Here is a 24,280-nt window from a genome sequence, read left to right as displayed (position 1 = left end):
CAAGCTGAAAGGCACCTTAGAGATGATTTTAACGACAGCAGGTTTATCAAGCGATGAGGACAATGAGACTTACAGAAGTGGCCTGCCCACAGGTCTGTGAGTTACTTTGCAATTGCCATTGATTAAAGTGTGGCACAGTTTTAAACATACACAGTATTAAATGCACATCAATCATAAACAAGAAAATTTAGCCTTCAAAGCAAACAACCATGTGTTATTTTCATCTGTTATGGAGTGGATGAAGTTGATGGGTGGGGAATGTGCCAATATGCTGCCCAAACATATGCCTGGGTTCTTGCTTCTCTTACACTCTGTAAAAGGCTTCTGGGTCCAGATAGAATGGGCAAAGTGGCAGAGCAGATGTCCAGGGATAAAAATATGGCATCTCGTGCCCACAAGTTTTAAACAATTTTATCCCCAGCAGAATAATAATGTACTGGAAGGGCAGGTGTCTTCCCCAGATGTTTGAAGGGGATGAAGACTTTCCTTTGTAGCAGTTGTGGAGGGCTGGCCTTATGGCTTCAAAGGGGCCAGATGTGGCTTTGGCACCATCTGTACATTCTCCGGATGTTTGTCCATAATTAATGTTGTCTCTCTGCGATGGTAAGCTCCTAGAGAACAAGAACCATCAGCTTCCCTAGGTCTGCCTGACCATCGGTGAGTGACTTGCAGTCAGGAAGCAGGGAACCGGGCATGGCTTCGGAGGGTCGACGTTCTTGGGGTTGCTCATTTTCTGACAGATGACCCGAGCTGGTTTAGGCAGGAAGGCGGGGTGAGGCGCCCAGACACCAATGCTCCCGCCAGTCCCCCTCCAAGAAAAGCACCCGCCCAAGAGCCCCCCTGCAGTCGTGCCGCGCGTGCGCAGAAACCCGTGTTCCGCCTACGGACTGGTGTGTGGTGAGGCCCCTCTGAGCACGGGGAGCACAGCGCTGTGGCGGCGCGTTGAGACTCTCATTTCTTCATGTAGGGCCCCCATTAAACAGGGTTTTCTTTCCAAGCAAGTTACATTTTCCGCATCATAACTTTAGCTTGATAAATGTATTTCTGAGGAAAACTAAAGAATAGCTTTCTCTGGGGGCCTTTTAGATGTTCCAACGCCCCCTGGAAGTGGTGGCTCTGGGATAATTTTACACGGAAAAGGGGGTTGGATCATGTAATCCTCTAATGGTTCCACTCAGCCCAAGGAGCCTAGGACTCCACAGTCCGTACGTAGATTTAGAGGGATTCTGGGCTCTTGCCCTTGCCATGTCCCTGACATGACCCAACCCCCTGGTCAGGGAACTGCCATCTCATTGAGAAATAGCGTCACCATCTATGGCACCACCTGGGTCTTGAGGTGTTTGTGATAAGATCAGAATCAGTCTGTTTTGCATAGAAACACACACACACACACACACACACACACACACACACACACATATGTAGATATACCTAAGGAAAATTGTTTCTTTAAAGAAAACAATGGCAGACCATCTTATAACATATGCTGGTGACAGTCTTCTTTCAAGACACAGACACATCGTAAAAGAAACCCCTCTGCTTCCGAAGCCTTCCTTGACTGCCTCCAAACTCCTGACCTTTACTTATTCTGAATTCTGATAGTTTCCACCACATTAGAGAGCACCCAGTTACATGCAGTCTATTTTGTCTCCCAAACTAAAAATCTAAGCTCTGAGCAGACAAGGGCCATTCCATATATATTTTTGTTTGAATACCTTAGCTGTATGAATGACAAGGTAAAGGCCATGGTATTCCCTGCAAGTCCTCCTGCAGTGTAGACAGTGTTATTCCTAGTTACGTAGCTTGGAGCCTGGCTCTCTAGCCCTTAAAGAATACTACTCTGTCAGCCCCTTTATTCTTAAATAAATTCCTTTACTGCTTAAACTAGCCAGAGTGAATTCCAACGGCTGCAACTGAGAACGCTGGGCAAACATGAAGAAATACGGTTGGAAAGAAAGAGGTTAAATGAGTGTCTTTATTGGAGGACTTCTCAGAACCATTAATGTAACATGCCTAGTAAATATCTCAGAAAGTGTGTCACAGAATCTTCAACTAACCTCACGAGGACTGATGATTACACCCTAGGATGGCCCTTCTCTAAAGTGGTTTACAAAGACCCCCGGGCCTGGAACAAATTGTCCATTTCGTCCTCATACAGAAAACTGACGAAGCCTATCCGAGTTACCCCTGCGCACCGCTGTTGTTCCCCAGCTCTCTGCTGCTGGGCTGGCTGAAAGCATCCCCTGAAACTGAGTCTTTTTTAAAACCACAAAGCAATAGAAAGGAAAAGCAGAGGGTTACATTTTTCTTTGACCTGTGAGTTGATTTTAGCTTATTCTTTTCTTTTAGGTCTAGTACCTGTGAGTCGGTGTTTATTTCATGACTACCTCAATGCAAAGCCTGATTGAAAGGAGTCTCTCTGAATTGTACATAAAGCCCTGGGGGGAGGGGAGAGAGAATCCACAGGAAAGCAACCTATTCTGTATTCACCAACTATTCATCCTGCCCCTCCTATGATTATATATTGCACATCTTCTTCTCAGAGGTCTTCCTAAATGATTCCATGTTGTTTAAACCTTCATATTCATCTATCCACCATACTGAAAGTCTCTTTTACTCATTCACTGGGAAGACAAATAGCATTAAAAATATTACGCACTTTGGGGTCCAGGAGATCTAACTCCTAGCTCTGTCATTTATTAGTTATGTGCATTCAAGCAAAGAGTAGATCATTCTGAGCCCCAAATATCCCAAACCAGGTTAGCAAACAAGGCTAGTGGGGAGTGGGGGGATTGCCCCGTGGAAAAAGCTACTGGAAAATGGACAGAGGAGTAAATAACCAAGCTGTCTAAGAAGAGGTGAGGCCATTGAAATCCTGCCGCGAGTCTGGCACTTCTGGGCGAGGCCCTGGCAGCGAGGGGAGAGGTGAGAAGAGTTCGTTACTCACGGGACTCCAATCTCAAAGATGTTGTTCTGGATCAACTGCTTCCCCAACATGATGATGCTGAGCTGAATGCAGAGCTCCATGAGGCAGCCCCCTGGAGCACACTGCGGGCAGGAGAAGATGAAAAAGGACCCGTTAGACCAAGTGGAGCTCACAGAAGCAAGGGCATGCAGGAAGCCATGCTGGGATGAGTGGGGCTGGGGGTGCGCCTACAAACCACTAGCCAGGCATGAAACCCCAGTGGCTGTACTTGCCTCTTCCATGCGGTAACCATCGAACACATAGACATAGCTTCCAGGCCTGCCCACAAACCTGAAATCAGACAGTGTGGGAAGAGTTAGGGGGACAGAGCATGCAGGGTTGCTTGAGGACTCATCTTCTGGGGGGAACAGCCACCACGAATGTCCTCCTCGAAAGCAATGGCCAGTGGGTGCTAGCTCACTGAGGAACAGGAGCTCACACCCTGTTATGGGCCAGCAATCACCTATACCACCATGGTTCACTTCTTAACCCAGTCAAATTACAGGGATAGGGGTGAGCTGGGCAGGGGCTGAGGCTGGGCCTGGTGTGGGGCTCTGTGTGTGTGCGCGCGCGTGTGTGTGTGTGCACGTGTGTGTGTGTGTGTGTGTGTGTGCACACAGGTGTGTGTGATGACTTCTGCACTTAAGCACAATGAAGTCTAGATTATCTCTAAGTGTACTGTCTGTGCGCCTTCTTCCCTCAACTCATGTGAAGAACTAGGTTCTGGCTGCAGCCCCTTAGTGAGGGCTTCTGATTCCCAGGAAAGGAAGGATGAGATGGACTAAAGTTGCAAGTCAGAAAAGGAAAAATCCTGACTTTTTACTGCAAATATTCAAAGGAATGGAAGAGGCCTGCCTCATTCCTCTTCCAAGTAGGGTCTATTTTATTGGGAGATAATAAGACCAAGCAGGTGGGCAAAGCAGAGAGGTAAAAGCCAACCATGGCACCAGACAATCAGAAGAATCCTGTTTACAGGCAACGGCATCCTCTCCGCACCTGCTGAAACCCTACACGTCCACTTAAGCCTCAGCATTAATCTTTCCTTCTCTGAGGTCTTCTTACTGTCTCTGTTCATAATCATTCCCCCAGCACTTTCCTTATACCTCTTATTACAGCACTTACTGCACATGTAGTGTGCTTTTGCTAAGACTATGCCTTCCAATATTCCACAGTTCAGCTATGGGTCAGGACCTGCTCTCCTGTTTTGCCTGGACTATCATATGTATGTAATTTGCTGTTTGCTATTAAGTCTCAATAGAAAGCGCCAATGAAGTAGATATTCATTAATATGGGCAGTCTCTCTGCTACTGTAATTCATGACAGCCAGGGGCAGAAGCCTTCAGAGGGGGCTGTATTTGGGTCAAAAACACCCATATAAGAAATTACCAAATGTGGATGTGGACAGTTCTCACTATCAATGCCTGTTTAATAAGCTTTTAGTTCTAGGGAAGCTTTCCTGATATCGTTGGTAGAAGTCTATTGGGAAATCTCCTTGTAGGTGGCCAACTGGCCTAAACACAAGAAACAATTTATCAAAGTGATTTTTACGTCTAGAACTACTGTATAATGAAGAATTTTATTAGGCCCTGTTCATGGTTCCTTAGTGGAGGCTCTAAATCCTTGGAATTTCCAGAGTGACAGGAGTGTCTTTGGTATCCAGGGTGGGCCCTAGGACTATACCTAAGTTTATGCTAATGAGATCACTCAAGATGGGGGCAGGTCATGCCAGAAAGATCAATCACTTTGCTTGGGCTTCGAGCCACGTAATTGCAGCCTGACCTCAGGGCACTAGAGATTGAGCCCAGTCATAAAGCAAATGATCTAATGAATCACGCCTAAGTGATGGAACACCAGTAAAAACTCTGGACACTGATGCGTGAGTGCGCTCCCTGGTTGGTGATACATCCATGTGCCAAGAGGGTGACGCATCCTGAGGACATGGAAGCTTCATGATTAAGACCCTGCCAAAACCTCCACCTACATGCCATTTCTATTTGCTAGTTTGGATTTATACCCCTTTACTATAATAAAACTTCAGTTGTAAGTACAGCACATTTCAGAGTTCTATGAGTTAGTCTAGTGAATTATCAAACCTGATGGGGTAGTAGGAACCCCAGAATTTATAGCCAGTGGGTCCATTGCCCCCTGGGAATGGGGACCCCAGAGCATGCGACTGGTGTCTGAAGTGAGGGCAGTCTTGTGGAGAACTGTGCCCTCAACCTATTAACTCCTGGCAGTTAGCATCAGAATTGCATTGCAAGACCAAAGAGCCACTAGCTAGACATGAAATTCCCTCCTGCCTCATCCTCAAAGTTGGGAGACACCAATTCTCCTAAGATTCTCCCTTTAGGGCCCAGAACCAAATCCCTATAAAGTTGCCCTGGTTATCAGGATCTGAAGATACTAATTCAAAGTTATTTAGAGCTAATATTCCTGCTTTGTGAGCAGCCAGGTGGAAATGGGGTGGAGAATGGGATTGAGGGCGTGAGTGACAATGGGGACAGGCTGACCCTACTTGTCCTGACAGTGGAGGACTCAGTCTTAATGACGAACTGCCTTTCCATGTGTGACACCATTATACTCACCTCCCCTTGAAGAAGGCCACATAGAAGATGGGGGAGTAGGCGTTGACAAACTTTAGCAAGAAAGCTTTGAGTATCAAGCGTTCTTCAAAACTCTGTTCTGTTTTAGGAACCTCTGCAAGAGAAGAGCAAAGTCGATGACACGGAGGTGAGATTTCTTACCTTGCCAGAGTTTTGACCTTGACATGAGCCATTTTCTCTCATTTGACTCCTTCACAGTAGAAACCAAGAGATCCAATCTCTCGGGCACATTAGAACTGAATTCTTCTGGGAGGCCCCAGGTGGTTTGCCAGGTAACATGAGGCTACAGAAGGCAAAGGGTACACGGGATCACTGCCTTTCTCTTTCTACCTCCCTCTTCTTGTCCGCTCAAGCGATGGTTTCACACTGTGTTCCGCAAAGAGGGGCCTGAGCAGGCAGAGCTTCGACAACCGCCCTTCCTTCATCAAGGGAAACTCGGCTTCACCCAAATAATTTGCACTTCACAAGAGTTTGCTTGAACAAAGATCCCTAAATAAAAAGGCTTGTTAGCCACTGAACTAGAATTAAGAGGGCACCATGGCATTGTTGCTCTTTCTCCCTTCCTTCGTTTTCAGCAGGAAGGCAGTCATCGCCCGTCCTCTGGGGAGCTGAGACATCTCCTGTCCACTCACTCAAATGATGAAGGCCCATCGGACAAGGTCAGTGAAACAAGCACAGCCTGAGCCTAATGTCCCAGACCCACAGGTCACAGTCCCAGCGTGTCCTACCAGGTCCAAGTAGAAGAGTCAGCTGACATGCTGAGAAGGACCCTGAGAACCTCTGAGCAGGAACCTCGCAGGTGCCTTCAGAAGACTCGAGCCACAGGGGAGGCCCAAGGGGACAGCTGTGCAGGAGGCTTGGGAGGGACTCACAGACCATGACAAATGGCTTGATAACCAAGGTAAGAGGTTATGGGGTGTTAGTCCATTTGGGCTGCTATAATAAAATACTACAAACTGAGCAGCCTATAAAACCAGAAATTTATTTCTCACAATTCTGGAGGCTTAGGAGTCCAAGACCAAGGTAGGTTCGGTGTCTGGTGAGGGCCTGCTTTCTGGTCCCTCGATGGCACCTTCTCACTGTGTCTTGCCATGGCAGAAGGGGTGAGGCACCTCTCTCGGGTCTCTTTTACAATCCCACTTATGAAAGCGCTGCCCTCATGACCTAATCAGCTCAAAGGCCCATCTCCTACTAAACATCACCTTGTGGGTTAGAATTTCAACATGGGAATTTTGGGCGACACACACATTAGGTTCATAGCATGGAACTGCACTCTTCAGAGGCAGAAGGAGAGCGCCACCCCTATGTCACATGAACCGAGGAGCACAGCCTGAGGGTGTGCTGAGCGCAGGAGCACAGTGCCACGGCTGGGCCAGCTGTGGAGCTCGGTGTCCAGATGAGACCGGTGTGTAAACCCACCTGATGTACATACTCACGGCTTTTGTAGGGTCACTGAGGGAACGGACACAAATCCCTGTTCCTCCCCTGAATGCACTTCCCTGACCCATCGCAAGTGAAAATCCTTCGCATCCTTCTCCGAATCAAATCTCCTTCCTGAAGCTGTGCCAGACGCTTCAGCTGGCAGCGATCCTTTTCTGGTTTCTTCTTTAGTATTTTACATCTCCCTGAATCAATGACCTACACCCATGCCCTTTGGAAATTTACAGTAATAGTAGCTATCGCTGATTGCCTGTGTCGTCTGTTGGGATCCCCCTAAGTCAAGGATTTAGGAGTAAGTAGTTCACTTGGGAGGCGCCCCCAGGAAGCTTGGGGAGGAGCCGGGATGGTGACACAGAGGAGGGGGGCCCCCAAGCCAATTTTGTTCCGGACCGGTTTGTTGTTGCGTTCGGCGGGGGTTCCTTTCCCTTGGTTCTTCTTCGGGGCCCTTTTGCCGCCCTCTTCGGGTTCGGCCGCTTGGTGGGGGGGCAGGCGGGGGCCCTTCTTTGGTTGAGGTTCCGGTTCGGGTTCCCTTCCTTGGCCTTTCCGGCCGTTCTTTTTTCGGGGTTGGGCTTGTTCCCCCACGCGGGGACGGCCCGCGGCCGGGTTGTTGCGGGAGGCCCTTGTTGGGGGCGGGGGTTCCTTGAGGTTGCCGGCGGGGGTGGGCAGGGGATGGGTGTGCAGCATGAGAGCTCCTGCTCCCACCTGCTCTGCAGAGGCCACGGTGCACAGGTGTGTGCCTTGTCATCCCATTCAGCCTCACTTCCCTGGGTGAGGTAGGTGTCATGTTTCACTTTTATAGATGAAAGGAATTGAGGACCGGAGAGGTTACAGCCTTGCCCAAGGTCACACAGCAAGTAACAGAGGTAAGATTTGAATCCCGATCCGTCTGCCTCTAAAGACAGCTTTTGCTACACTACACTTTGAAATTGGTGTTTGATCCATCATGGTTTGTGTCACATACTATCTTTCACCTTCTTACCCTCCACCCCCAACTTAACCTGATGCACCTAAGAAATATTTTTCACGTTCAGTTCACGTTCACTGAGCACTGGCTGTGTGCCAGCCACCATGCCAAGATGAATAAAGACTTGCCCTCTTCTTCCAAGAAGCGTCATTGAGCATGTTCTCTCTGGAGAGCCTTTTGCTCACACTGCTGAGTCTCCTCCAGACGGACCTGTGAGCAGCAGAGTACATCCCCTCTCTCACGGCAGCAGGGGTCCTAGGAGAAGGAGGCTGCATTGCCATGATCTAGTCTGCTGCACAGTGTGGGGAGCCCTTAATTCACGGTTAGTCCTAGAGCACAGCTTTGAGAAGTAGGAGACCACGCCACTGGCAGCGACGACTCCTCCTGGTGGTGCATCACCAACCACCTCCCGCACGGCACAACTGCACGTGTGAAGACCACCTTGTGTGGCAGACCAAAGCACCTCGGCCTCTCCTGAGCCTTGAGAGCCTCTAACGTGCCCTCGGCTTCTGGAGACATAGGCTTGAAGGTCACCATGACACAAAGTCTCTGTGTGGGGACTAAGATGCCAGAGAAGCTCAGTGGGACAGAACCACAGTGGATAGGATTACTTTGTTAAGCCCCTTCAACTGCATAAGGCATTGTTCAGGGAATATTGCATTTGGTAAAAATTTTTAAATAGATTTGATAAATATATACGTAGACACATACAGATTTTAATATTAAAAATGCATCTATAGCAAGGGTTACAGAAGGGAGAAGAACCCTGGAATATAAGAGCAGACCCCCAAGAGCTCTGCCTACACAAGGCTTCCTGGGCCTTCTGGGTGAGAAGGTGAGGCCGAGGTTGGCCAGGGCTCTGCAAACACCCGCCCTCCTCCGGGAGACAGGGCTAGATGGGAGCAACAGGAGGGAGCTGGGACCAGCGTCTTGTCCTCAGCCTCTCCTGTGAGCTCTCTGCTCTCTCTGTCTCTCTCCCCTCATCTCCCGGGGAAGACGTCAAGGCCCTAGAAGATGGGGGAACCAGCAGAAGGAGGAAACCAGACCCCTGATCACCAAGTGGAAAGCTGTCCCCCAAACACCTGTCTGAACTGAGCCAGGGACAAGAACTAAATGTTGGAGGTTTATCGCATTTCTATGGAATGTGCTTACGCAGCTAAGGTGTTTAAAGTGACTACTGTGGGTGGTGAAAAGGACTCTGGGGGAGACAGGTCCCGAGATACTAGCCGTGACATTCCTAAATGAAGACTCCAGCCCTCGGGAAGTGGGGACAGTGTTTCTGAGAAGGCCCAGTGGTCACTGAGGGTGGCAAGGCCTGTACACCTGCTGAGCCTGTGGTCACTTGTCGGTGGGGAGAAATGGATTGAGAGGTAGTGTTGAGTGGGACGCTCTGACAACCTTCTGGTAACGATCATTGGGAATTGACTCAGACATCCTCCGATCAGCACATCCTCCAAAACTGGGAGAGGAAGACAACATTTTGGAGGTCTACGAAAGGCCTGCAATAATTCAGAGCGGAACCTTCGCAGCCGGGATGCCGTAGTGAGAGAGTATTATTGGAGAACGGGAGCAGAGCGAGGGAGGGGCCTTCGACGCAAACCCCAACAGCATCTGCAAGGGTCCAAGCCCAGCAGAGGCTACTAGGGAGACAGCCAGAGGCAGCGGTGCACCCCGGGACCCCTGGCCCTGGGAGGGGACTTGAGAGTGGGAAAGCAGAGAGGTCCTATGGTGCTACTTTGCCAGTGGCACTGCCTGCCAGGGAATCTGGAGACAGTATTGTGATTCTATGGGAGATGAAGCTGGAAAATTCTACCGTTCTGTCCCTTAGCTGGGAGACAGTTTAATGGTTTTCTCCTTCCGGACACGCCTGGGTGGACACAGCCCCATGAGATAAAAGACCTGGGCAGGCCCGTGCTGCTTCATCCCATAATCATTCGGATAACGATCTGTACTCGCCATGCACAGCTAACACGGCCACTTCTGTTATTTCTTCTCTGGTTTATGCACGTTAACAAACACTTCATAAGCTCTTGAAAATCCAAGCCCTTTCCCCTCCCTGTCACAAATCCTGCCCCGACAGAGGCCAGCGCCTCCCTGTGTGACTTACGCCCATCAGGTCCTCGCGGGCTGAAGATTCCACATCCCCTTCATTGTCCCGATTCTGCCTCCCCTTGACCACGGGAGACAATTCGGAGGCCCAGGTGGAAATGTCTGCCATTGATTTCCAAGGTCACTTTCAATCTTAAGACCTCATAACTTTGAACCCTCATGTGGCTTTTAACCCCATCACCCCCAACCCCTGCTCCCACCCCCTCTGTGTAGTTCGGATGGTTTTTACACTGAGCAAGGCCAGAGAGGGACGTCTGGACAGACCACAGCTGTTGCCAGGTGTACTCTACCATGCACATTTATTGAATGGACGGATGAGTGAATGAATGGTAGGGAAAAAAATTATTTGAGAAAGTGAAAAAATATCTGTCCTGTACTAAAAGTGCCCTGTCACATTGCAAAGAGGACAAATCCTAAGGAGGGGCTCTTTGCTGAGCAGGATGATGGTGAACCCACACAAGAAAGGAACAGCCCAAAGAGTGTCAACACGAAATAAGGGTGCCAGAGCTGGATGCACAACCCAGGAAGGGGAGAGTCGGTGCGATGGGAGGGGAAGGGCAGAGATCCCAGTGGGAATGTCCATTAACTGCCGCTGTGTGGTTTGCAGTGTGGCCGCCTCCCTGCCTCTCACAGAATCTTTAGTAAAGACTCAGTAAAAGTACCCTGGATTTGCTCCTGGGGGACGTGCTGGAGGACCTAGTCCTACTTTAAGATGGGCACAGAGGCAGGGGCAGCGCCTGTCCACAGGCCCTGCGGGATCCAGGTTACAGATGAGACAGACTGGGGGAGGAGAGACAGACACAGTGGAAGGAGGAGGAGGAGATGGGGAAGGAAGGAGGAGGAGGAAGAGGGAGGGAGGGAAGTAAGGAAGGAGAAGGGGGAAGGGGAAACCTGTTTAACAGAATTTTTAATTTTTTTTCAGTAGGAATTTGAGCCTCTTCCCAGTGTGCCTGAGGCATCCGATTCAACAGCACTGCCAGCGGATCACATCTCTTTTAAACATTTTGGGGATAAGAAAATTAAAGCCAATGCCGCCTAAAAAAAATGAGTAAACAGGTCTGAGGGTCTGAAAATTTGGAAAACTTATCTTGTAATCACGTGTAGAAGGGGACCGGGATGAGGTACGGACTGGCACGTGTCTTCAATTTCCTTTTATAATCCCCTTTGAACCGTGTGTGCTCAGATCTCCCGGTCCCTACAGGAATTTCCTCCAAGGTCTCTGAAAAGAGAATCTGGTCCTTTCAGATGTCTTTGCTCCAACTGGAAATGAGTGGCTCCCTTCCTCCATACTGATAAATCACAGGCCTGGCTATTATTTATTAGCTTTATTTCTAAAAACAGCCTGTGCCTGTGCTTTAGGGCCATGAGCCACCATAAATAATGTGCATTTCCAATAAACAACCCAGATCTACTTGATAGGCCACTAAATCAGCTGGGTGCCCCCACCCAGAGAAGCTCTGAGCCATGGTGTGTGCCTGCGGGCCTGCTGGGGAAGGGGTCTCAGGGAGCACCTGGCGGTGAGGGCAGGGGGAGCGCCAAGCCTGGAGCTTGTTTGGCTTCCAGACCCCTTTCAACAGCCAACACAGGGAGCCTCGCCTGCCCGTGACAGACTACGTGGCTGGGGAAATGGAACGAGCAGCCCCATAGTCCACTTGGGAACGTGCAGACATGACACCTACAGGTCAGGAAGGGCAGTCTGCATTTCAGGCCACTGAGCAGGACACCCTCACGAGACAGAGGTCTCTGGAGAGGACACGGTCCAGCCTGTGCCTCATGCAACTCCAGATAAGGTGCCTTTAGACTCCATCACTACGTGGGTATAAGGGGGGGACGGTGAGCTGGAGACAGTGTGGGAAGGTGGACAGGCAACACTCTCCATCCTTCATGTGCCCCTGACCCCCGCCCCCCCTAGGAAGCACCCCCAGGCTGATTCAAGGCCATCTGGAAGTTTCACCTGATCCCGACCCATGGGAGTAGATCCCCAGCAGAGGGCAGAGTCCACGTGGGGCCAGAAAGGACAGTCAGGGAGGTGTCTTGTGCGGAGCCATTGGCACCTCCACCCCCTTTCGTCTAAGTGTTAAACCTCTGCGGCATCCTGTCATGAAAAAATATGAGTGCAAATGACCCAGCTGTAAACTGCCTTGGAAAATAATTAGTATGAAAGCTCAGCTTTGTCCCACGGGGCCAGCTTAGGACTCAAAGTCCCCGGAGCTCCACCCTAATCATACGGAAGCAGCACGGTCAGCAAGAGGACGCCAGCTGCAGAATCTGGACCTTGGAAACCCAGCTCCTCCTGACTGGTATCCCCAACAGCCCAGCCAGCGAATGCGTAACGATGGCAGCGAGGCAGAATGAGGAGATGCCCACGTGGATGTCTCCACCAGTGCCAGCCCTGGCACCGCCCTGGACAGAAGCAGGGACCTGTGTGGCTAAGTCCAGGAGCAAAGGTGCCTCCTCCTCCTGTTGCCTGTCCCCAAGGCAGATCAGGCCTTTGCAAATAGCAGTGTTTTCTGACAGCCCGACCATCTGGTCTTCCCTCCATTTGCACAAGGGGTGGGGTGTGGAGGGACTGTCTGAGCCCCCAGTGTGATGCTGTTGCCTTGGCTGTGCCATGGGACATGACTCACCCTAGAAAATCCAGCCAGATGGGAAATTCCGTGGCTAGCACATCGCCTAAGGGAGCTGAGAGCACCTGAGCTAGAGATTTGGGACGGTGTGTGTGGCACACTCCTGCACCCTGGGAGCTGCTTAGCGTGGGGGGCCACTCCCTTAGAGTCAGGAAGGTAACTCTTATCCCCAGACAAAGGAACAGGAGACCTACTATGCTGGCCAGCAGCCTAGCCCAACATGACAATGTCCCTAGGGCATCTCCTTTTAAGGAAAAGGGGACCTAAACAGGAAGGGTGCACCTGGAGAGAGACTGGGAGAGAGACAGAGAGAGAGAGATAGAACATGCCAGGATGACACTCAAATTTAGGTGTGAGCATTCGGGTGGTTGGTGGAAAGAATGGGTGAAAGGAAACAGGTTTGGAGGAAAAATTAAGAGCTCACAGTTGGGCACACTGAGTGCTTGGGCTCCTGTGTTTCTGTCCCCTGAGTCACGGCCCAAGGCAGGGGAGCATTATGTGAATCGAGAACTTTCCTTCAAAGTACCCGTGGACCGGCTTTGAGGAATCAGAACCTTGAGCAAGTCAAAGCCTCAAAGTGGAGGGTGGACTGGGCGATTCCCGAGCCCTTCCTGCCTCCAGTCCCCTGTGTCCTGTACAGCATCCACAGGCTGTGACACAACGGAGGGAGATCCTGGGCTGGAAATCAAAAGACACTTCCATCCGAGAGTCCCCAAACAGGTGAATTCATTTTCCCAAGCCTCGATGTCTAATTCCTAAAACCGCACCTTCCTTTATCATTTGGGGTGAAGAGCAGGGAAATGAAGCACGGCAAGCTCCACGCACAGCGTGAGGGCTCCGACGTTTGCTCGCATTGCTATAGCGTGGCAAGGTGCCGCCATCTGAGATTTGCACGTTTGTTTCCACGTCTTTAGTGCAAGGGAGGCCAGCAAGTTAGCTGAAAATCCCTGACAGAGTCCTTTTGGAAGGTCAGGGGTGAGCACTTTGGCATCACTTGCAGAGGTGGGGTCCCCTGGAGTCACTGAGAGTCGCCTCCTTCCGAAGGGAGGTGAGACAGTGTCATCAGATCTGCTGTGTTTTGAAGGTGTAAGAAGACAAGCTCTGTGCTCCTAGGGTGGGTTTCCTGGGAGGGGAGGGTGCCCTCGGCTCTGTGTGTTGGAGAGCATCCTGCAGATGCAGGTGGAGGTGCTTCTGTGTCCTGCAAGCAGGACCCTGATGCTGCAGCCCCTCCACGGAGCCCCCCGCCGAAGGAGAAGAGTGTCCTCCCCTGACAAGCTCATGCTGTCCAGGCCTGCAGCAGGGCAGGGCCAGCTCAGCAGTGCTCCAGCCTCTCTTGTCGGGTGCGGCTGGTATCCAATGACAGTGTGGTGTAGCAGCGAGACTCCAGGGCGCGAGAGGCTGGTCCTACCCCCGTTTCAGTGTGGACGTTGGCCCGAACCCCGCCACTACTCAGGATTGCAGCAGGAAACAGGACTGACCTCAGCTGGTTCAAAGGAAGCCAACGTAAGGAAGACCCTACTGACAGCAACGCAGGGACAAGGAGAGGAAATGGCATGTCTGAAGCCCACGAAGGACCAGGAAGGAGGACTCATCCTGCAGGAGCTGTCATTATGAAGGGCTGCGTTTGCCAGGAGGAGGGCGAATCTGGGAGAAGCAGGGAAGGGACACCCCAACCCCCTAGTCAGGCGGAGAAGGCGTCTGGGGAGAAGAGGTGCAAAGAGAGAATCCACCTCAACCCCTTCTCTTCTCTCTGGACGGTGTAAGTCCCCGATTCTCAGAGAAGTCCGAGGGAAGGGGCATCGGTGGAACTCCTTGCTGACAGCAGAGATGAGGGCTCCAGCGATTCAGCAGAGAAGCGAAAGCGACGTGTTCGTGGCTATAGCTCATGTGTGGAAGGAACTCTTAGCAGTTACACTGAACTGTGAAAAGCATAATAGCAGTACTACTGACAATAGTTTCATATAACCGGTAGGAACTCTCCGCACGCTTGGGCTATAACCATAATCACATCGTCTTATTAATAGTAACAGCCCCCACCATCTCTCTCCTTCCCAGACGACATTTAGAATAATTTAAGCCAACAGCACGGACGGGGCCCTCCCACAGGGGTGGAATCACTCCGGCCACACCCTTCCCAGCCTGCACATGGGCAGCGGAGGCCACCCAGCGAGTCAGGGGCTGGGAGCACGGGGGGGAGGGAATACACCCCAGCAGACCCCACTCTCAGGCCGGATTTCAACTCGCCAGCACTGTGGTCTCCCCCCAAGAAGGCGAAGGGCCGGCTCCCCTCTCCAGCCCACGCCTGGCCTGGCCCGGCCATGTGTCCTGGCTCTGGGGGTCTGTCCCTGAGGAGGCTGTGCCGCGCGAGCAGACGCCCCTCATCCCAGGGCACTGAGCCCAACAAAGCCAACACTTTCACCCTGCACTCTAAAAACACACATCGCCACATTTAGAAAATTAGCTCCATCCATATACATCCAAAATGTTCTCCTTTAAGGAGCTTTTGGTGGCCCGGCAGCCATGTGTGTCTTTGGTAAAGATTCCCCCTCCCTTTCCCGTTCTTCCTGCTCTTCTCTCCTTAGTAGTGGCACACTCCCCCTGGGGGAGGGCAGCCTGGAATAGGTTTAGACTGAAGGCATCCTGGTGGCATTTGCATTTTTTAAAAATTTCTTTCTTTTTTTAAAACTAAATAAAGCATACAGGACCCCAAAGTCTGAGAGTCTTTGATGCCCGTGGGCCTGTGAAAGAGGGGACTGTCGTCGGAGCTTGCTCCTCTGCAGTCCTCCCCGCCAGGGCATCCAAGCCCTGAGTTGTCCCTGCTCCCAGAGAACCCCCCACCACTTGTCATTCACATGTCTGGTGCATGCATTTTAAACCTTCTGGAGCCTTGAGTATGTTTTCTTTTGCTTTCCCAACAAATTTAAACTTTCCTGGGGAACAAGGGCAGCCTCATATTACAAGGCAGTAGAGCATCGGTCTCAGCAAGGACACAGGCCAGATTCACTTCTTATCAGCTCTACGACCACACGCCTGTTATTTACCCCTCTGTGTCTCAGTTTCCTCATCTCTAAAATGGGAGTGTTAAGATTACCTACCCGCTGGGGCTGTTTTGAGGATTATATACACTGATACACGTAAAGTGCTTAGAATAGTGTGCGGTACAGGGTGAGTAGGCATGCATGTGTGCGCACACACGTGTGTGTGGTATGGTACATGATAAGCAGTGTGCGTGTGCATGCGTGTGCAGTACAGGTGAGCGGGCGTGCATGCATGCACACTCACACACCCCTATGCGCTGTATGACCTGGTCAAGTTTCTAAACCTCTTCAGCCTTCTCATGAGTAAAAGAAGGAAATGACCAATTCCCAGCGTTACTGTGAAAACCATGTGGGACAAAGTACGCCACCCAGTGCCTGGTACGTGGCAGGCACCCAGTAAAGCTCAGGTCCTTTTCCCCATCCCCTCTTCCGTCCGGGTCCTGGCCCCACTGCAGGAGCATGGCGCAGCGATGCTCAGGAGTGAGTGATCAGTCATGTTAAGCAGCGCACAAGCACAGCCATTTCCATAAGCACTGGTGACTTTGATTTGACTCAATCATGTTTCTCAGTACCTTCAAGGAGCCCAACCCTGTGACTTGGAGAGAGCCAAGGGGAGGAAGAATGAAGTGCGTAGGTCCATGCCCCAACCCGGCACTCTGCACAGAGTTTCAAAAGGGGAGGACAGGCAGGAAGAGGAGGCGGCAGAGCTGGCACTGGAGAGCAGGCCTATCTATCAAGGCAGGCCGATGGCATCTGATCACTCAGCCTAGAGGCCTGCGGTCAGGCCCACCTTCCGACCAGAGGAATCCCTGAAGCCGGAGTACAGATGGGCCCCTTTCCAGGCCACGCCTGACCCATGCCTGTGTCAGCTATAATAAGAGCTACAGTTTTCAGCAGCACTAGGCATCCCGGTCCCAGGAGAGCAGGCTCAGGGCACAGCACACCTCTAGGAGGAAGCACGCCTCGAGCTGGTCGGCTCAGTTACCCCTGTCTCCTTGCTTCATGCACGAGCCTCGCACCTGCCTGAGCCCTGTCCTGTTTGCCTGGGTGTCAGGGTCCCAGTGACCTGCCCAGCTTTTGCTTGCTTCCTCCCCCAGGACCTGGAACACCCCCCGTGACCCCTCCTGGAATGAACAGACCTCATCTCACCCATTCAATGGACCCCTCACCCCTGACGCACACTCCGGTTACTGATGCTCGCTGCACCTGCTACACACTCTGCGTACGGGGCCTTGGCCGGCCAGGCTCCCCCTCAGCCAAGGCTCCAAAGTTTCACCCGTTTCCCTAGAAGCCCCACTCCCACCAGCCCGGGGCTCAGCCCTGTCCTGCTTCACCAGTGCTGTGTCACTTCCAGATTCCAGTATGTCCTGCACCCACGCCCACTACTGTAGCTGTTATGGCAGTCAGGGAGACAACTGCTGTTTTTCTCTACCACTGCTAAGCTGATCACTCTCAAGGCACTTAACAAACGTTGCCTTTTGTCATAACTGTTTGTAGGAAGAATGGACTCCAGATAGGCCCGACATCTGGGCCTACTGAGGAAGACCTAGGAAATTGGTCTCCCATCACCCAGCCTTGCAGGAAGCACTTGGGGACTTGCCGGGGCTGTTTACACCAGCTGTTTGCACCTGGTGAGCCCAGCACACAGTCGCAGCCTCCTCAACTATCAGGCGATCTGGGGCAGGAAGCCAGACGGGTATTAAACCCAGCGTGAGAATAGCGAAGGAAGCCCCTGAGCCTGGCAGACTTCTCATTCTGTTAGGTGGCTTTATCCATGGTTTTGTGTCCCTGTGGACACCTGGCAGAGCCCTGAAACCATACCTCTGCCATGGGTATACTGGTCCCCTCCCACTCTGCGGGGCCATCTCTGCTAGTGTGGGCATTTTCTGCCATTAAGGATCTTCAAGTCCTCTGATAGCCTTCTTGTGTCTTTAGTCACTGTATCCTATCATGACAACTTTGCACTTGCCTTATTTATCTCACTATTTCCTAAAGTCCTTTTGTAGGCAGGCGGAGTTGAAATAATGAGCACATAAATGCTCACTGTAGCCTCTACCATGGCTTAAAGGATATCTAGCCTATGCCCACTGCTTGAAACATTTATTTTTGAACACATGATTGGAGAGAGAGATGTATTTCACCAATAGCTGCACCAACAAATACGTGCTAAGATCTACCACGGGCCAGGTACTGTGTAGGAGATAAAAATAAATGAAAGACAGAGTCGCTGCTCTCAGGGGCCTTGCATCCTGGTTGGACCTTTCCTGCTCCTGGAATGCCATGTGGTTCCACGTATTTTCCAAGTTCTTCATAATCAGGCTGGTTCTAGCCAGTGAGCTGTGAGCAGAAGGGGTAAATACACTTCCAGACAGAAGCATTTGATAGCCCCTATTGATCCTCGACTCTTTCCCTGATACGGTGTCTACGACGGCATTTGCCAGTCTGTGTCCTTGAGCAACTGTGTGCAGCAGAGACCCCTGCCTTGTCACACTAGGTATGTAGGCCGGGCAAGAACACACAGACACCTTTATGTTACGCAGCCGAGACTTTAAGATGCATTGATTACACTGATTAGCAGAGCCTGGTCTATTCTGATACTGGGAGCACACACAAGTGCAAGCGCTAAGATCCACAGCACATGATCAACACGCAATGAGCAGTGTAGACAATATGTTCCCAGCTTACGCTTTGCCTGTAGCCTTTACCTTTGCTGTTCCATCTTCCTGGAGCTTTCCCTGCAGACCTTTGTGTGGCTGCTCTCTCCTGCCACTCAGGTCTCAGCTGTAAGTCATTGCCTCTGTAGGCCTTTCCTGACCATGGATCCACAGCCCCAAACCAGCGTCTATCCCATCACATCTGCCTCGCACCCTGTGAATTTTCCCTGCTCACTGTCCCTCTTTCCCTTACGACGAGAGCAGGGACCTTGTTGCTTGTTACTGCTGCATTCCTGGAACTGTGCTTGGCTCACAGTAGGAAGTCCATACCCAGCTGATGGATGACCCAGTGAATGAAGGATCTGTGCCAGATGAGTTCAGAAGTGAGAAGAAAATCCCTGAGGGCCGAGAGGCCAGCAAAGGATCCGCAGAGGGCTGCGGAGGGTCATGATGACAGTTACAGCAGCATGAGCAAGGCACAAGGTGGGGATACACGGGGCGGGCTGGGGTGACAGTGAGTCGAGTGGGCCAGTTGGAGTGGAGGAGCACGGGGAAAGAAGGCGGTTGAGGGTCTCAATGGCTAGTCTACAACTGGCCCAGGGCAGAGGGAAGCTCTTGGAGGGGGCTGACTGGGAGTCAGGCCTGCAAACCCTGTTGGAGAAAGGTTGGCTGGATGGGGATTTCCAAGATAGAGGGCCCTAGAAAGTGGTGAGGACAACAGCACAGGCCTTAGTCTGTGAAAACAGTCCAGACGGGTGTGGTGATCCGTAGAAAGCTCCCTGCTGCCCAGAGCCACAGCGCCAGGGAGTGAGAGGGAGAAGGAGCCAGGTCTAGAACTCTAAGGTTCTCAAATGCAGCGGTTCTTCCACCACACACGAGCACCTCTGTGAGCCCTCAGGGAATACCCAGTCTAAGACAGACGAGAGCAACAACCCAGGACGATGCCCGCGTGCGTTCCTGATGGAGACCCCAAACAGCTCTTCAAGACAGACTGCAAGAAACTTACATCAAAGTAGCACAAAATACGTTCACATTTGACAGGTAGAATCTGAATTTGAACCTTTGTAAAATGAGGATATAATACTTCCCTTGCTGGCCACACAGAGTTTTTGTGAAGACAGGATGGGATTAAACAATTTTTTTAAGTTAAAAAACACTTTATGAGCATCACTGTCACAGGGGACAAAATGCACTTGCTAGAATGTCACCTCCTTCCCAGTGCACCAGCTTTCTCATGAGCACTGGGCACAGGTCTAACCCTGGAGTGGCGGGTTGTCTGGGCCAGGGGAGGGCTGCTAGAAACAGCGCATCGCCCTGTTCCGCAGCTTCCCCCTGCGGAAACCGCTTCATGGTGCATTTGCTTATGGCCTTAACCAAGAGTTTAAGGCCCCACCTTGCACATGGGAAGTACTCACTATACTCACTAAATACTTGTTCATGAGTTTTTGACTGTCGGCCACTCTACTTATCTTCCATCTTTACCACTACCTGAAGCTGTACGAAAAAGTGAAATACAGTAAAATAAAGAAACACAAATGGGCTGCATGAAGAAATTTCTACATCATCACTGACTTCCTGTTCCTCTTTTCCCTACTTCCTGTCTTCTTGCCCACACTATCAATAACGTCCTTCACACGAGATGGCTATCCGCCTCTCCCCGCTCCATGCATCCTATTTCCCTGAGTACGTCTGCAAGTGTGCAGCTCCCCTCCTGCCACACTCTTCACAAAACCCTCTGTGGTGTCAGGGCGGGGACATCTGTTTCCACTCCCAGTTCCTCCATCCCACCTCACTCATCTCTCCTCTTCGGTGAAAGAGGGGGAGTAGCTCATCTTATGGGTCAGTCTGGGCAAGGTCACCGACAGCCCTCGCCCACCCCTTCCTCTGCCCTTCCTGGGGTACCAGCAGCCACAGCAGGCGGGTGATCTGTGTCCCTCCGAGTCCTAAGTCCCCCGCCACCAGCAGAGAATGTCTGTTGGGCTCTCTTGCTAAGCCGCTTCCTCCAATGTAGCCGTTTTCCACTTTGTAGCTGATATCTTGGCTTTTGTCTACTTTGCCTTTGTCTTATCGCTCAGCTGGTCCAGGAGGCAGGCCAGGAAGATGGTTTCCCACTACACTGTGCCCTGGACCATGGGGCACCTGCCACACCAGGCTCCTCTGGCATCTTGGAAATGCTTCATGTTTTCTTCCTCCCATATGCCAAGCTTCTGCTGCACTGGCATCTAACCTCACCAAAATTCTGCCCACCCATCCCAGTGGTTCACGTGCCACTGCTCTGTGTGCCTTTTCTGACCCCAAGGGGTCCGATGTCGCCCTTCAGTGCTGTATTTCTCATTTGGTGTCCTTTGCAGGAAACTTCTCCCCCTCCTGCCCACTCCCTCCTCCCTACACCCTTGCCTGTCTGACTGCCAATCGTCCCTGAGCTCTCCAGTAGACAAGACTACCTACTGCCACCAAAGCCTCCCCTGGGTCCCCAGAGTGTTGGGTGCTCCTCCCAAGCGCTTCCATAGACACGTGGATATCATTAAATGCACTGAATCAACATTCTCCACTTATTTCCCTCAAGAAGATTATGAAGAAATGCAGATGACACTTATGCACACGGCTGAGGAGAGCAGAGCCGTCTCTCTGACAGCGAACTGCCCATATCGACATGGAAGTTGAAGGTGAGTGCCCACCACGTGTAGCGCCGCAGTAGAAGCCACTCTGTGGAAAGGCACGGACAGGGTAAGTTTCGGGAATTCTCCAGTTCTCATGGAAAGGCCTCATGAGGAGGCGGTTGCCCTATCAAGGGTCTGGCTTCTAATCAGTCAGGGAGGTAAAGGCACCATCCACACTGTCAATTCAGCTCCCCTGTAAGAAGGGGACTGGGACTCCCTGTCCCTAGAGTCCAAGAGGGAGCTCCCTAAGTTCAAACGAGGAGGGGATGCCTCCAGGCCATCCAGGGTAAATACAATGGGGAGAGGGTCTCAGCTCTCATCCCTCCCCCACCTAACAAGCGGCTGCCCAATGCCAGAATGTGGCGCTCAGACAACAGCAGGCTGTGGCTCAAATGACACGTCTGAATATTGAGGCCACTGCATTTTTCTCACTGGCTTGAGGCTTGGGAAGTCTGATATGCCTCTTTGAAGTCTGCTCAGTGCCTGGGGAATGTGTGGATTTTCTGGGGCCTCTGACAATACAGGGATAGATAAGACCCTCTTGGGCTCAAGTATCAAGGGGCTTTCTTCAACTTTCTAAAGGCTGCTGGGAAAATGAGGAGAGCTAAAGCCCTGCAATTCTCAACAGGAAGTGTTGAGTCTGCCTTGCCTCTAGATTAGGCCAAAAAGAATAGACCCCACGGGCGATCCCTAGGGGATGGTGCGTGCCTATCACATGAGGCACTCGTGGGTCAGAGGACTATGGTGGAGAGTGGTACAGGAAGGATCCCTGCCTTTGGGGGAGTGCTCTGGCAGGCCCCACAAGTGCACGGGCATTGCGCTTCCTCACTCCTCCAACTGAAACGCACTGCACAACGCATCCTGCTCCTGTCCCTTTTGTTCATTTTGGGTCATTATCACCAAAAACCTTGCGCACACTGAATTGACCATGTTTAACGGGCCCTAGGACAACCGCAGGAGTCCGTGGCACAGTACCGATTTTGGTGAGCCAGTTGGCCACGGCACCGTAGATCTCATCCAAGATGAGGATGACCACAAGGTTGATGATGACCGCCGTTGCTGTCACTGTGACCCGGACATTGGAGCGCGTGGCCTTGTTGAGAGACAGAGCAGCTGCGGTTGTGATCCGATACACAATCACCCCAAAGACAATCGAGAATGTCAGGGCAATCTGTTCAGGGAAAACAGAGAGAAGGACATGTCAGCAGGCAATTATTGAGCAGCTACTATTTGCTCAACCAACAGCGCTATTTGCTATCAGATATTATTCATCTGAAATTTCTTGGTGGACAGAAAGGAAACTGCAAACCCACCAAACTCAGGCAGAATCCCGAGTATGGGCGCATTTTCCAGGGAAGCGTGTCTTTAGCTTTCATCAGATTTCGAGCAGTTTATAACATACACACACACACACACACACACACACACACACAGGGATGAAAACGCTGGACACTAGAGTGTGCAGCACACATGACGTGGTTTCTTTCACTAGAGAGCTTTCAATCTGCTATGGAGATAAGATGAACTCCTTTTAAACCACGGTAAATAGCACCTGAGGAGGCACTGAGTGCTAGGGGAGAAGAATAGCTGCTGAGGGAACTCAGAGTGCAGAGGAGCAGGCAGATCGGGCGGTCGGGGAATAGTCTGCGGAGGAAGCGGGCTTTAAACTGGACCTTCCATGAGAGCACGTGGGAGCATTGAAGATGTTTGAGCGGGGAAGCGATGGGTGGAGGCTTGATGGGTGGAGGCAGAAAGGTTGTCCAAAGGAAAAAGAAAGGGAGATAAACCAGGAGATGAACCTCAGGATGAGCAAAATATCACTATAAGATTTCTCTACCAGGTGACTGGGAATGGAGGACTCAGGCTTCTCACGTGGTGCAGAAATCTCTTGCTGCTGTGCTCCCAAAGAACATTTACCAGCCACTTGACCTCTAAGGGTCCCCCCATTTCCTCTTTATAGAATCTGAAAATAGTAAGGGACTCTCCTGGACCTAGATCTGCCTGACAGCCCCACTCCTTTTCCATGTCCCCACTTCCCCTCCGCTCCCCATCACAACCAAGGGAGGGCCGTTCCCAGGAAGCACCCGATGTTATGAGAAGACAGCACCCTGAGCGCGCCTCTCAGAGAGGGCAGCGGGGGGAGGCAGCTGCTAGGTACACGCCCTGCTCAGAGCAAATTCTAGTTTGCTTCAGTCAAGTGAAGTCTTCTTTCTTCGGACTCTCTCTGCAAAGGAGGCCATTTAGGTCCTGTCTTCTCTGGGCGGCAGGGGACAGGGGCACTGGCTATGAAGGACTAAATGCAAAATACAAGGAGAGAAAAGGGCAGGTGGAAGGCTCCCCTGAACACATAAACTGCAGTGGACTACACATTCCGGAGTGGAGGGGAGGAGGGGGAGAGAAGGGGAGGAGATGAGAAGGGAGGGGAGGGGGCTCTGGCTTGGGCAGTGCTTTGCAAACAGTGTGAATGACACTCAGGTGGGTTGCCAATGGGTTGCAGATGTGCCTGGGTTTCAATGTCTTCAGACCTCTGGCAGGTGCCCCAGGGGTGGGGAGGCCTGGGGTGCCCCAGTGACAGACTCAGCTCCTTATCCCCGTGTGCTTCAGAAGTGCCAGTAATTGCCCCACGGGCTGTGGTGTGATTAGGAAGGCAGGAAGGTGGCATTCTCTGGGAGGGGGGAAGGTTACGTGGTGGGGGGGGCAGTGCAGAGGGGTGGAGAAGAGGTTAGATGGGAAAAACACTCCATGGGAGGCAGAGTGGAGGCGGGGAGACGCAGAAACATCAGCCACCAGTGTGTAGGACTAACGAGGGGCGGGTGGACGGCTACCATGTAAGTGGGAAACCTGGACATGACATCACCCCCTCCAACAAGGTAGACATTTTCACTTCGCGTTCCTCTGGGATTGTCACCGCCAGACAGTAAGAGCCTGGAAAATGTGGTGTGAGATTCTTTTCCCCCAAAATCACTTTTGCAGTGAAGACCAGTGATAGAAGTATCGATGAGGTGGAGGGGGGCAGGGGATTGGGGGGAGAGAGAGAGAGAGAGAGAGAGTGTGCATGTGTGTTTGGGGTTGGGGTTAGGGAAAGGACTAGGGTGAAAAAAACAATGGCAAAAACATCCTTTACTTCAAGGTCTTGGGGGAGGGGCACAGAAGAAGAAGTTGGGGGGAGATCAACTTATGTCCTTCTCGAAGAGGCGCAGCTGCCAAACTAGGGAAGGAA

The 24,280-nt window shown here is 51.5% G+C and overlaps 1 protein-coding gene across 1 annotated transcript in view; it reads right to left on the bottom strand.

Annotated features, from left to right (window-relative positions):
• Positions 1-24,280, bottom strand: part of ANO2 (anoctamin 2, calcium activated chloride channel) — a 361,968-nt gene that overhangs the window by 64,668 nt on the left and 273,020 nt on the right. Inside the window, exons 18-21 of the mRNA XM_012637807.1 lie at positions 22,036-22,231; positions 5,551-5,662; positions 3,199-3,256; positions 2,948-3,048 (exon numbers count right to left, since the gene is read on the bottom strand). Coding sequence (XP_012493261.1) covers positions 2,948-3,048; positions 3,199-3,256; positions 5,551-5,662; positions 22,036-22,231 — 467 coding nt within the window. The remainder of the gene's footprint in view (positions 1-2,947; positions 3,049-3,198; positions 3,257-5,550; positions 5,663-22,035; positions 22,232-24,280) is intronic.

This window comes from Propithecus coquereli, unplaced genomic scaffold, assembly GCF_000956105.1.
Source record: "Propithecus coquereli isolate 6110/MARCELLA unplaced genomic scaffold, Pcoq_1.0 Scaffold124, whole genome shotgun sequence".
Lineage (NCBI taxonomy): Eukaryota > Metazoa > Chordata > Mammalia > Primates > Indriidae > Propithecus > Propithecus coquereli.
This window is presented reverse-complemented; position numbering and strand designations above follow the sequence as displayed.